The sequence below is a fragment of the Pristiophorus japonicus genome, chromosome 3 (genome assembly GCF_044704955.1).
Source record: "Pristiophorus japonicus isolate sPriJap1 chromosome 3, sPriJap1.hap1, whole genome shotgun sequence".
Lineage (NCBI taxonomy): Eukaryota > Metazoa > Chordata > Chondrichthyes > Pristiophoridae > Pristiophorus > Pristiophorus japonicus.
In genome coordinates, this window is record NC_091979.1 from 108,255,037 (window position 1) to 108,268,901 (window position 13,865).

General features: G+C 44.2%; 1 protein-coding gene across 8 annotated transcripts in view; it reads left to right on the plus strand.

The window, feature by feature from the left end:
- Positions 1–13,865, plus strand: part of tlk1a (tousled-like kinase 1a) — a 319,969-nt gene that overhangs the window by 144,576 nt on the left and 161,528 nt on the right. For all 8 annotated transcript variants that reach the window (XM_070875656.1, XM_070875658.1, XM_070875660.1 and 5 more), the window contains one exon: positions 12,954–13,063. In XM_070875656.1, coding sequence (XP_070731757.1) covers positions 12,954–13,063 — 110 coding nt within the window. The remainder of the gene's footprint in view (positions 1–12,953; positions 13,064–13,865) is intronic.

Here is a 13,865-nt window from a genome sequence, read left to right on the forward strand (position 1 = left end):
CTAGTTGGTTCCTCGACATATTGGTCTAGAAAACTATCCCTAATACACTCCAGGAAATCCTCCTCCACCGTATTGCTACCAGTTTGGTTAGCCCAATCTATATGTAGATTAAAGTTGTCCATGATAACTGCTGTACCTTTATTGCACGCACCTCTAATTTCTTCTTTGATGCTGTCCCCAACCTCACTACCAATGTTTGATGGTCTGTACACAACTCCCACTAGCGTTTTCTGCTCTTTGGTATTCAGCAGCTCCACCCATACAGATTGCACATCATCCAAGCTAATGTCCTTCCTTACTATTGCGTTAATTTCCTCTTTAACCAACAATGCTACCCCACCTCCTTTTCCTTCCTGTCTATCCTTCCTGAATGTTGAATACCCCTGGATGTTGAGTTCCCAGCCTTGGTCACCCTGGAGCCATGTCTCCGTGATGCCAATTATATTATGTTGATTAATTGCTGCCTGTGCAGTTAATTCGTCCACCTTATTACGAATGCTCCTCGCATTGAGACACAGAGCCTTCAGGCTTGTCTTTTTAACACACTTTGCCCTTTTAGATTTTTGCTATAATGTGGCCCTTTTTTGATTTTTGCCTTGGGTTTCTCTGCCCTCCACTTTTACTTTTCTTCTTTGTCTTTTGCTTCTGCCCCATTCTACTTCCCTCTGTCTCCTTGCATAGGTTCCCATCCCCCTGCCATATTAGTTTATCCCCTCCCCAACAGCACTAGCAAACACTCCCCCAAGAGCATTGGTTCCGGTCCTGCCCAGGTGCAGACCATCCGGTTTGTACCGGTCCCACCTCCCCCAGAACCGGTTCCAATGTCCCAGGAATTTGAATCCCTCCCTTTTTCCACCACCACTCAAGCCACGTATCCATCTGAGCCATCCTGCGATTACTACTCTGACTAGCACATGGCACTGGTAGCAATCCTGAGATTACTACCTTTTGAGGTCCTACTTTTTAATTTACCTCCTAGCTCCCTAAATTCAGCTTGTCGGACCTCATCCTGTTTTTTACCTATATGCACCACGACAATTGGCTGTTCACCCTCCCCCTCCAAAATGTCCTGCAACCACTCCGATACATCCTTGACCCTTGCACCAGGGAGGCAACATACCATCCTGGAGTCTCGATTGCAGCTGCAGAAACGTCTGTCTATTTCCCTTACAATAGATTCCCCTACCACTATAGCTCTCCTACTTTTTTTTCTGCCCTCCTGTGCAGCAGAGCCACCCACGGTGCCATGGACTTGGCTGCTGTTGCCCTCCCCTGATGAGTCATCCCTCCCAGCAGTACCCTTAACGGTGTATCTGTTTTGGAGGGGGATGACTGCAGGGGACCCCTGCACTACCTTCCTTCCACTGCTCTTCCTGTTGGTGTCCCATTCCCTATCTGTCTGTGTAACCTTTACCTGTGGTAAGACCAACTCACTAAACATGCTATTCACAGCATCCTCAGCATCGCGGATGCTTCAGAGTGAATCCACCCGCAGCTCCATTGGTGCAATGTGGCCTGTCGGGAGCTGCAACAGGACACAATTCCCGCACATGTAGTCGTCAGGGACACTGGAAGCGTCCCTGAGTTCCCACATAGCACAGGAGGAGCATGACAGGTGTCCGAGCTCTCCTGCCATGACTTAACCCCTAGATTAACTTAATTTGGCAACAACAATGATAAAGGTTACTTACTGATAAAGAAAAAGAAAAAGAAAAACTACTCCCCAATCACTTACAACCTTGGCTGTGACATCACCTTTCGATTTCTTTCTACTTCTGCCCCTGCACCAGCGAGCATGTCCGATGCCTCCCCGGACTCCCGCTGCTCGAACTCTTGCCTCCGCCGACTGTTGGGCCTTTTATAGGCCTCTCCGACGCCTCCCCAGACTCCCGCTGTTATTGCTGTCGGGGAGGGTTTAATCTAGCTTGGCAGGGGATAGGAATCTGTGAATAGGTTCAGTAGGGCGGGGAGTAAAGCTGGAATTGGAAATCAAAAACGTAGAAAGTGAATTTGAAGGACAGAGGAAACAAGGGCTACAAAGTAGTCAGCAAGGCGGTATGACTCTACTAAATGGTATATACTTAAATGCAAGGAGTATAACGAATGAGGGAGATGAGCTGACAGCACAGTTAGATACTTGAGAGTATGATATTATAGCTATTGGAGACATGGCTAAAAGAGGGACAGGTATGGCAGCTCAACGTTCTTGGTTACAGGATCTTCAGACGCAATAGAGCAGGGGCTAAAAAGGGAGGGTGGTGTTGCGGTATTGATTAAAGAAACTATTACAACTGTCAGGTGGGATGATATGTTCGAGGGATTATCGAACTAAACCATATGGGGCAAACCTGAACACACAAAAGGAGCGATCACACTGCTGGGAGTGTACTATAGACCGCCAAACAATGAGGGGGAGATAGAAGAGCAAATATGTAGGCAAATTTCTGAAGTGCAAAAAATATAGGGCAGTAATAGTAGGGGATTTCAACTATCCTAATATTTATTGGGACAAAATTAGTGAGAAGGGTATAGAGGATGTAGAATTCCTAAAAATTTCTTCGAGAACCATTTTAGCTAGTATGTAGCAAGCCCAACAGGGGACGGGGCGGTTCTGGATTTAGTTTTGGGGAATAAAGCTGGGCAGATGGAAGGGGTATCAGTGGGAGAGCATTTAGGTGCTAGTGACCATGGGGTCAAGTTTTGGCCTGAGTTGCTCCTATTTTTTTGGAGCAACTAATTTAGAATGGAGTATCTTAGAAATTGCAATTCTCGGCATTTAGTTTGCTCCAGTTCTAGTCAGTTAGAACAGTTTCATTTTAGAACAGATTTTTTTCAAAATGGGGCGTGTCCAGCCACTTACGCCTGTTTTGCAAGTTTAGGCAGTGAAAAACTTACTCCAAACTAACTTAGAATGGAGTAAGTGTAGATTTTTGTACGCTCAGAAAAACCTTGCCTACACTTACAAATCAGGTGTAGGGAACGAGGAGGGGGTTGGGCAGGGAAGTAATTACATTTTACAAGCATTCAACAGTCTTACTTGCACAAAAAGAGCCATCCTGAATAAAAAATTATATATAAAGCAAATAAAATATTGAATATTCCTACCTGTGTGAAGCAGCAGCAGCCTTCGAGCTGCAGTGCTTCAAGCAGGCCTTTCATGTAGGAGATGGGGGGCGGTGTCAGTAGCTCGACAGCAGGCGAAGAGGCAGCAAGCAGCCTTCGCGCTGCGGAGCAGGCTGAGGCCATTCGGCCAGGAGACGGGGCGGCGTCAGTGGCTCGACGGCAGGCAAAGAGGTAGCAAGCAGCCTTCGAGCTGTGGAGGAGCTTGAGGCCATTCGGCCAGGAGAAAGGGGAGGGATACGGTTGGGGCCACACAACAGGCAACGCAGCAGCCTCCACAGCAGTGAATTTATTTTTATAGGCTGCAGGCCGTTCGGCCAGGCGACAGGGGAGGCGTACAAAGCACCGGGAAGGAGAGCCAGCCAACCAGACAACCAGCCAGTTTAAAAGTTAAATTTGTAATTCAAGTATGGGTACTGCATTATCAACACCACAGATTATGCAATGGTTCGCCATCAATTCACTGCATAGGAGAGAATTGATTAGAGCTCACCGCACCAGGAACGTCATAGCCCGTAGGCTGATGGGCAGGAGACCTTACCCACGTCGGCAGTATCGATGCAGGCGCTCGTACCTGGACATGAGCGAGGCTGATTGTGTCAAAAGTCTGCGTTTCCGCAGAGAAGTTGTCGTTCAGATCTGTGATATGCTGAGAGCAGATTTGCAGCCCAGAAGCAGAACGTCGACTGCCTTGTCTGTTGAAGTGAAGGTAACAGCTGCACTTGCCTTCTATGCCTCAGGATCATTTCAAGCTACAACTGGAGATGTGTGCGCCATCTGTCAACGTTTACCAGGTCACGGCTGCACTGTATGCGCGGAGGAATGACTTCATCAAGTTCCCAATGACCGCACAAGCAATGCGTGATAGGGGTGTGGGCTTCTCCAGGATTGCTGACTTCCCAAAGGTACAGGGCTACATTGATTGTACCCACATCGCCTTGCGAGCACCTGTGGAGGATTCCGAGCAGTACAGGAATAGAAAAGGTTTCCACTTCATTAATGTGCAGCTCGTGTGTGACGACAAGCAGCGCATCATGTCAGTCGATGCGGGATACCTTGGCAGCACCCATGATGCGTTCATCCTACGCGACAGCGTGTATCTGACATGTTTGAGCAGCAACCAGAAGGGCCTGGCCACCCGGTTCATGATGCCCCTATGCATGACACGGATGGAAGCTGACCATCAATACAACATGGCGCACATTGTGACGTGTAGCATCATAGAGAGGACCATTGGCATCTTGAAACAGCGTTTCTGATAGTAATTTCGAAGAGCAGGATGAGGATGATGACGACAATCAGGAAAGCATGTAAGTGCCTGATGCCGGAGCATGAGGTCGGAGGAGGGCGGTCCATCGTGCTCCTTTAACGATTGCTCGAGCCCTGTGCCAGCAGCTCATCCGTGAACGTTTCAATTACTGATGCCTGAGGGCTCTGACAACTGTTGAGCATGGACATGTTTATTTTTTGGAGTTGTTCCTGTTGTTCCTATGTTGTGTTGTGTTAATGGAACATGATTCAGTTTTAATGAAAAAATATTTTATGGAAAAGTTACTGTCACTGTAAAATAATATTTGTATCAAACTTTACTTTTTAATATGACTCTTGAAGATCACTTCAAAAACTTCAAGATCACTTAAGTTGAAAAGTTACAAAACAATTTCAATTTGAAAAACGCTACTACAGCTACATCAAGAACAAGAGCAGCAAAGAAAGGCTGCAACCATCTCTCATCCACATCTCTGTGAATGTTCACTTCTTCATGAGGGTGTCATTTGATTGGCCGGGCTGTGTGCCCTTATTGCAGCAGCTATCTCCCTGAGGGCCTGTGCCGTCACTTGCACTCCCTCGGACATTCCCTCCCTAATTTCCCGTTACTGCTATTTCTCCCATCAGTACCGTCACCTCTTCACCCACTGCACTGACACTACCAATGAGTGATCGGGTAAGCTCATTGGTCTCCATACCCAATGCCACAACCTGAGCCGCATCTGTTGCATGCTACATCTCATTAGAGCATGTCTCCAATCTCCTTCTCCTCTGCTTGGGTCTGCCTCGTGGCACCACTACACTGGGAGCCGCGGGCTGGGACGGTGGGATGCTCGGTGTTCCAAATGGCACCACTACACTGGGAGGCTGGGACGCACGGTGTTCCAGACGGCAGCACTACAGTGCAAGCCGTGGGCTGGGATAGTGGGTCAGTGGGTGTAAACTGCTCCATTATATCAGCAGCACCACTGGGACCTGCAACGTCAGAATCAAAACCATGGAAGGTGGAACCAGAACCTATGCAAGGGGTTGAAACTCTGATACCCCTTAATGTGGGCTCATAAACATTAATTTGGAAGGGAAGGTCTCCCCTGTAGACATTTCAGTCATCGCCGCCAGCATCCAGCCTGGATCGCCCGCATCTGGTTCTACTGGTTCTTGTTCTGGATTTTCAAGATCTTCAGGGTTGGCATCATCATCTTCTGCAAAATATATCAGAACAGTCAAATGTTTAACAGCAAAAGAGGGGGCAGGATGGGTGGCATGAGTACTCTCACACATGGCAGGCCAGGCAGCAGGTTGATTTGAAGGACCACAATGCATTTTCAGGACTTGCCCTCTTCCTCGTGTGCGGGCCCAGCTTGTGCTGTACTGATTGCTTTCCTCCATGTACGACTCATCATGACAGCTACCCTCTTCCAAGGGTGTCAGTGGATGCAAATTGGGCGTGCCGCCTCCTGTTCGAGTTGCTTCCCTTTTGTTGTGGGCCAATTTCTTCTGCAAAGAGTAAAATATAACTTTTTACAGAGTGCGTCTTTCTGCAGGGTGGGACATACAGTTAGTCACATTACAATTACATTAAAAAATGAAAATATTACTTGCACTAATTACTTGACCAAGGTCGTGCCATTTCTTTTTACACTGGCTTCCAGATCTCATGGTATGCACCACTGCGCAGTAATCATCTGCAACTTGATTTCCAGCGTTTCTTCATTTCTTTAGGTAACACTTTTATGCAACCTCTGTTGCTGGTAACCAGCTCTTGCCATCTCTGCTCAATGGCGTTAACTAATATCTCCACTTCCTCATGCAAGAAATTCTTTGTTCTTGGTGGACGTTGTTCCATTGCTGTATTCAATTGACACTCTTATTTTTCAAAAAACACTCCTTATTTTGCATGCACCCATGCAGCACTTGTTCTGGAAGTTTAGCAGCAAAAAGCAGCACTCACTGATTTCAGCAGATGATTTCTTCAACAGTGCTGCTAAAAACGCTCCTTCAGGCACACAAAATCACCAAGATTCAATCCCAAGCTTTTCCAGAGCTCCACGAAACAAATCAGCACTTTTCTTCAAATTCCTTTTAAAAATGGCCGAGTGCCAATGTTTGTAACCTACTGATCTCTGCGCGCAGGACTGCCGGCACGACGTTCTCGGATCTGAGTTAGCCCCGCCCTCCCTGCACTTTCAGAATCGGCGCGACGCTGTGGCTCCACCCCCCGCTGATCTCTGCGCGCTGTGCCGAGCTCCGAGGAACCTGCAGGGAGGCCGAGAATTCCTATAAGTTTTTGACGCGCTTTTGGGCACAGAAAATGGGCGCCGATGTCGGGGCGGCGTGTCCCAAAACTTGACCCCCATAATTCAGTTAGATTTAAGGTAGTTATGGAAAAGGACAAGGATAGACCTGGAATAAAAGTTCTAAATTGAGGAAAAGCTAACTTTGCTAAGCTGTGAGGTGATTTAGCCATAGTGGACTGGAAACAGCTACTTCAAAGTAAATCCGTGTCTGAGCAGTGGGAGGCAATCAACAAGGAGATCCGGAGGGTTTAGGCCACATATATGCCCTTAAAGCAAAAGGGTGGGAATAACAAATCTAGAGTCCCCTGGATGTTGAGGGATATACAGGGTAGGATAAAAAAAATTTAAAAGGGAGGCTTATGACAGATACCATCGACTAAATACTGCAGAATCTCGAGAGAGGAATATCGAAAGTCCAGGGTGAAATTAAAAAGGATATTAGGAAAGCAAGGAGAGAGCATGAAAAATTCTTGGCAAGTAAAATCAATGAAAACCCAAAGATGGTTTATTATATTAAGAACAAGAGCATAACTAAAGAAAGGGTTGGTAGGGCCTATTTGAGACAATGAGGGTAATCTGTGTGTGGAGGTGGAAGATGTGGGTATGGTTCTTAATGAATACTTTGCGTCTCTTTTCACAAAAGAGAGGGACGCTGCAGACACTACTATCGAAGAGGAGGAGTGTGAAATATTAGATGAAATAAACATAGTGAAGGGAGTAGGTACAGGTGTGGTGCTGGATGACTGCTAATATAGTACCTTTTGTTTAAGGAGCTAGAAAGGGATAGGCCGAGTAATTATTAGAAAATTATTGGAAAAAATCCTGAAGGACAGGATAAATCTTCACTTAGAAAGACACGGATTAATCAAGGAAAGTCAGCACGGATTTGTTAAAGGAAGGTCGTGTTAGATGCAGGAAGAATGTTCCCGATATTGGAAGTCCAGAACCAAGGGTCACAGTCTAAGGATAAGCCATTTTGGACCGAGATGAGGAGAAACTTCTTCACTCAGAATTGTGAACCTGTGGAATTCTATATCACAAAGTTGTTGAGGCTAGTTCGTTAAATATATTCAAAAGGGAGTTAGATGTGGCCCTTACGGCTAAAGGGATCAAAGGGCATGGAGAGAAAGCAGGAATGGGATACTGAAGTTGCATGATCAGCCATGATATTGAATGGTGGTGCAGGCTCGAAGGGCCGAATGGCCTACTCCTGCACCTATTTTCTATGTTTTCTATGTTTGTATCTGCTATTTTAAAAATTATAACCTTTTTGTGAACTAGAAATTTTGGGTTGAATAATTTTTAAACCTATTGACATTGGTAGCTGACATCAATGTTGGAGGAACACCATGGAAAGCAGAAAGTGAATTTGAAAGATCGGAAACAAGGACTAGAAAATACACAACAAGGGAGTTTGGCAGTGCTAAATGGTATATACTTCAATGCAAAGAGTCTAGGGAATAAGGCAGATGAGCTGAGAGCACAGATAGTCACTTGGGAATATGATATAGCTATTACTGAGAAAAGACAGCTCAACATTTCTTAACGGGTTTTCAGATGGAATAGAGAGAGGGATTAAAAACAGGAGGGGGGGGGTCGCAGTATTGATTAAAGAAACAAATATAGCTCTGAGGAGGGATAATATGTTGAAAGGATCGTCAAATTAGGCCACATGGGTCAAATTGAAAAATAAAAAAGGGGCGATCACACTGCTGTGAGTGTACTATCGACCCCCGAACAGTCAGAGGGAGATAGAGGAGCAAATATGTAGGCAAATTTCTGAGAAGTGCAAAAACTATAGGGCAGCAAATAGTAGGGGATTTCAACTATCCTAATATTAACTGGGATAAAATTAGTGTGAAAGGTATAGAGGGTGCGCAATTCCTAAAATGCATTCAGGAGAACTTTTTTAGCCAATATGTAGCAAGACCAACAAGGGAGGAGGCGGTTCTAAACTTAGTTTTAGGAAATGAAGCTGGGCAGGTGGAAGGGGTATCAGTGGGAGAGCATTTTGGAGCTTGTGATACTAATTCATTTGGATTTAGGGTAGTTATGGAAAAGGACAAAGATAGAGTAAAAATAAAAGTTCTCAATTGGGAAATGCCAATTTTGCTAAGCCGAAGTGATTTAGCCAGTGGACTGGAAACAGCCAATTGAAGGTAAATCAGTGTCCGAGCAGTGGGAGGCATTCAACAAAGAGATCCGGAGGGTTCAGAGCAAGTATGTTCCCTTAAAGAAAAAGGGTGGGACTAACTGATCTAGAGCCCCCTGGATGTTGAGAATACAGGGTGTAGGATAAAGAAAAAAATGGAGGCTTAGGACAGATACCGAAGTCTCAATACTGCAGTAACCCGAGAAGAGTATAGAAAGTGCAGGGGTGCAATTAAAAAGGAATTTGAGAAAGCAAAGAGAGAGCATTAAAAAATGTCGGCAAGTAAAATCAAAGAAAACCCAAAGATGTTTTATAAATACATTAAGAGGATATCTAAAGAAAGAGTAGGGCCTATTTGTGTGTGGAGGCGGAAGGCGTGGGTATCATAAATACTTTGTTTCTGTTTTCACAAAAGAGAGGGCGATGCAGACATTTCAATCAGGGAGGAGGAATGTGAAATATTAGATGAAATAAAGAGAGAGGAAGTATTAAGGGATTTAACAGTTTTGAAAGTGGATAAATCCTCAGGCCCGGATGAAATGTATCCCAGGCTGTTAAGAGAAGCAAAAGAGGCTCTGACCATCATTTTCCAATCCTCTCTGGCTGCAGATGTGGTGCTGGAGGACTGCTAACATGGTACCTTTTTTTTAAAAGGGAGAAAGGGATAGGCTGAGTAAGTACAGGCCAGTCAGCCTAACCTCGGTGGTGGGATAATTATTGGAAAAAATTCTGAGGGACAGGGTAAATCTTAATTTAGAAAGACATGAATTAATCAAGGATAGTCAGCATGGATTTGTTAAGGGAAGGTCGTGTCTAACTAACTTAATTGAATTTTTTGAGCAGGTAACAAGAGGGTCGATGAGGTAGTGCGTTTGATGTAGTGTATATGGATTTTAGCAAGGCTTTTGATAAGGTCCCAAATGGCAGACTGGTCACGAAAGTAAAAGCCCATGGGATCCAGGACGAAGTGGCAAGTTGGATCCAAAATTGGCTCAGCGGCAGGAAGCAGAGAGCTATGGTTGATGGTTTTTGTGACTGAAAGGTTGTTTCCAGTGGGGTTCTGCAGGGCTCAGTACTTACTAGTCCCTTTGCATTTTGTGGTATATATCAATGATTTACACATGAATGTTGGGGGTGTGATTAAGAGATTTGCAGATGATACTAAAATCGGTTGTGTGGTTGATAATGAAGAAAGCTGTCGACTGCAGGAAGATATCAATGAACTGGTCAGGTGGGTAACTGGCAAATGGAATTCAATCTGGAGAAGTGTGAGGTCATGTATTTGGGGGGGCAAACAAGGCAAGGGAATACACATTAAATGGTAAGACACTGAGAAGTGAAGAGGAACAAAGGGACCTTGGAGTGCATGTCCACAGATCCCTGAAGGTATCAGACCAGGTAGATAAGGTGGTTAAGAAAGCATACGGAATACTTGCCTTTATTAGCCGAGGCATAGAATGCAAGAGCAGGGGCGTTATGCCTGATCTGTATAAAACACTAGTTAGGCCACAGCTAGAGTACTGCGTGCAGTTCTGGTCACCACATTACAGGAAAGATTTGATTGCACTAGAGATGGTACAGAGGAGATTTACAAGGATGTTGCTTGGACTGGAATTTTAGCTATGAGCAAAGATTGGATAGGCTGGGTTTGTTTTCTTTGGAACAGAGGAGGCTTGAGGTGTATAAAATTATGGGGGGGGCCTAGATAGTGGATAGGATGGACCTATTTCCCGCAGTCGAGGGGCAACAACCACGGGGCATAGATTTTAAGATATGGTGGAAGGATTTGAGGGGAAATTTGGGGGGGAGCGGGCGGGGGGGGGAGCCGGAACTCACTGCCTGAAAGGGTGATAGAGGCAGAAACCCTCACGACATTTAAAACGTACTTGGATGTGCATTTGAAGTACCATAACTTATAGGGCTACGAACCCAAGAGCTGGAAAATGGGATTAGGCTGGATAGCCATTTGTTGGCCGGCGCAGACACAATGGGCCGAAATGGCCTCCTTCCGCGCAGTAAATTTATATGATTCTATGATCAGGGTCAGTTTTAAAAGCAACGCATTTATATAGTGCCTTTAACGTAGTAAAATGTCTCGGTGCTTCACAGGAGCGTTCCCAAACAAAATTTGACACCGAGCCACATAAGGAAATATTGGGACAGGTGAACAAACACTTGGTAAAAGAGAGGTTTTATAAAGCGTCTTAAAGGAAGTGGAGAAGTTAAGGGAGGGAATACCAGAGATTGGGGCCGAGGCAGCTGAAAGCACGGTCGCCATTGGTGTAGCGATGAAAATTGGGGATGTGCAAGAGGCCAGAATTGAAGGAGCGCAGATATCTCGGAAAGTTGTAGAGCTGGATATGGAGGGGTGAAGCCATGGAGGGATTCAAAGCAGAGAATTTTAAAATCAAGGTATTGTACGACCAGGAGCCAATGTAGGTCAGCGATGTAGGTGAATGGGACTTGGTGCGAAATAGGATACAGGCAGCGTGAGTTTTAGATGAGCTCAAGTTTATGGAGGGTGGAAAATGGGAGTCGGGCCAGGAGAGCATTGGAATAGTCAAATCTAGAGGTAACAAAGGCCTGGATGGATAAGGGTTTGAGTCTCAGATGAGCTGAAGCAGGGGTGGAGATGTGTGATGTTTCGGAGGTGGTAGTAGACCGTTTTGGTGATGGAGCGGATATATAGTCGAAAACTCATCTCGGGTGGGGTCAAATTGGACGTCAAGCAACGTTCCCTCTAATACAAAAGCAAAATACTGCGAATGTTGGAATCTGAAATAAAAAAAATTACTGGAAATCTCTGCAGCTCATGCAGCATCTGTGAAAAGAAACAGAGTTAACTTTTTAGGTCTGCGACCAGTTATTTTCTGTTTTTATTAACGTTCCCTATCAGCTGCATGACTGCGCAGCCCGGGCCTGGCTTTTTTTAAAAAGTAAAATTTTGCGCATGCACGAAACTTAAAGCAGTCCTTTAAGGCGCACGTAAAAAAAATTAGGGGGCATATTGTCGCCAAGGTTGATTCAGTCTCCGATAATGAGTTGGTAACTCGGGAATGGGGTTTGTGGGAGAGATCAGAGATGGTGGTTTTGGTCTTCCCAATATCTCGTTGGAGAAAATTTCTGCTCATCCAGTACTGGATGTTGGACAAGCAACATGACAAATGGGAGCAGCGGAAGGGTCAAAAGAGATGGATATCTATTATTAAATGTGTTGTGTGATTTCATGTTGGAAGTTGTAATGAATTCCTTACATTAATTTGAAACTTCTGAAAATGATTGCTGGATTATTAGTCCTAAATCTTGCGTGTACATGAGCAAAGTTTTGCATTGGGAGAGCCTATAAATTCAGAAGTGCAAAGGTCAGGTGTTAGTTTTGTATGCCTTTATTTTTCCCTTTCTTTCCTTCAACTCTTAAGTAATAATCTACATTTATGATAGAAAATATTAACTGGCTTATTTCCACTTTGTGACAAAGCCCACTGACTGACCCGAATGAGGAATCCTTGCTTTGTTCAATTGTGTAGTCTGTTTCATAGTTGCTCTACCTGGTGTGAACATTCAAGATTATGGCTTGCTTGTGCATGGAACCTGCAGTCTGGTTCATGACTGTAATTTTCAGAATGAACTTAAAACATTTTTTTACATGCACAATTGAGGGGAAGGTAAAGAGGAGAGGGTGCTTGACGCACCTGTATGGCCCAAATACTGGTTTCTGATGATCAAAAGGGAAAATTGTGACTTTTTTTTCAGGTTTCAAATAAAATATAAGGGTCAGGGAGAGATGAGCAATGTTTTTTTTAATCTTGTACTTATTCTGTTAACTTCTTTTCTGAAGACATGTACTTCTGGTCAGTTGTGAATTATTACTAACTGGAGAAGTAGTAAGTGGGGTAAGAAGCTAAAGGGGAGTAAAATTGGGGTATGGCTGGTAATTCACACATTATAATTGCACGTTTGATATTTTTTGGTTTGATTAACAGATCTTAATTCAATAACTGAAATATTTTCTGTTGTGAAGCAATACTCGATAGTTTGTTTGCTAAACTTGTCACAGTACTGATGGAAAAGTTTTTTTCTAAGCAAGGTAATTTAACCTAATGTTTTATTTAAAGGTGCAATGGAAGAGCTTCATAGCCTGGATCCTCGACGGCAGGAGTTGCTGGAGGCAAGATTTACAGGAGGTGTGAGTACTGGGAGTGGAAGTGGAAGCACAGGAGCTAAAGTAAGTCTGGTTTCGGTCATGTTTATTTGGGGGCGGGTATTTTAAGGACAAAACGTGCAATCTGCTTAATTTGGGAAAATGCCTTTTTGTCTCCATGATTTAATTTTATATTTAGCTCAATGGGCAATTTTTCCTAAAGGAACTTTGGGCATAAAGCATGGCTTTGTAAAGAAAGCCATCATTTATTATATACTAGAAAATAAATATTAGAATTAAACAACATCTTTGGTTCATGTTCCATTAGAATGCTTTTTTTAAAAAAAAAACTTTGCAAAATGCATATCCTTCTGGAAAACAAAGTCTGTCTAAGACTAACGCCTTAATGAAAGTTTATATATAGATTGGCTCAGACTTGTCGAAGCACTCTAGATATCTTGCTAGTCACAGGTTTTGGTGCAGCATATACTTTTCTCTCGCCGGGACAGCCATTCCAGAATAAAAACTGACTGCAAAAGCTTCTATAGATTAGTGAAGACAAATGTAGGTCCCTTGCAGTCAGAATCGGGTGAATTTATAATGGGGAACAAAGAAATGGCAGACCAATTGAACAAATACTTTGGTTCTGTTTTCACTAAGGAAGACACAGATACTAGGGGACCGAGGGTCTAGCGAGAAGGAGGAACTGAAGGAAATCCTTATTAGTCAGGAAATTGTGTTGGGGAAATCGATGGGATTGAAGGCTGATAAATCCCCAGGGCCTGATAGTCTGCATCCCAGAGTACTTAAGGAAGTGGCCCTAGAAATAGAGGATGCATTTGTGGTCATTTTCCAACATTCTATAGACTCTGGATCAGTTCCTATG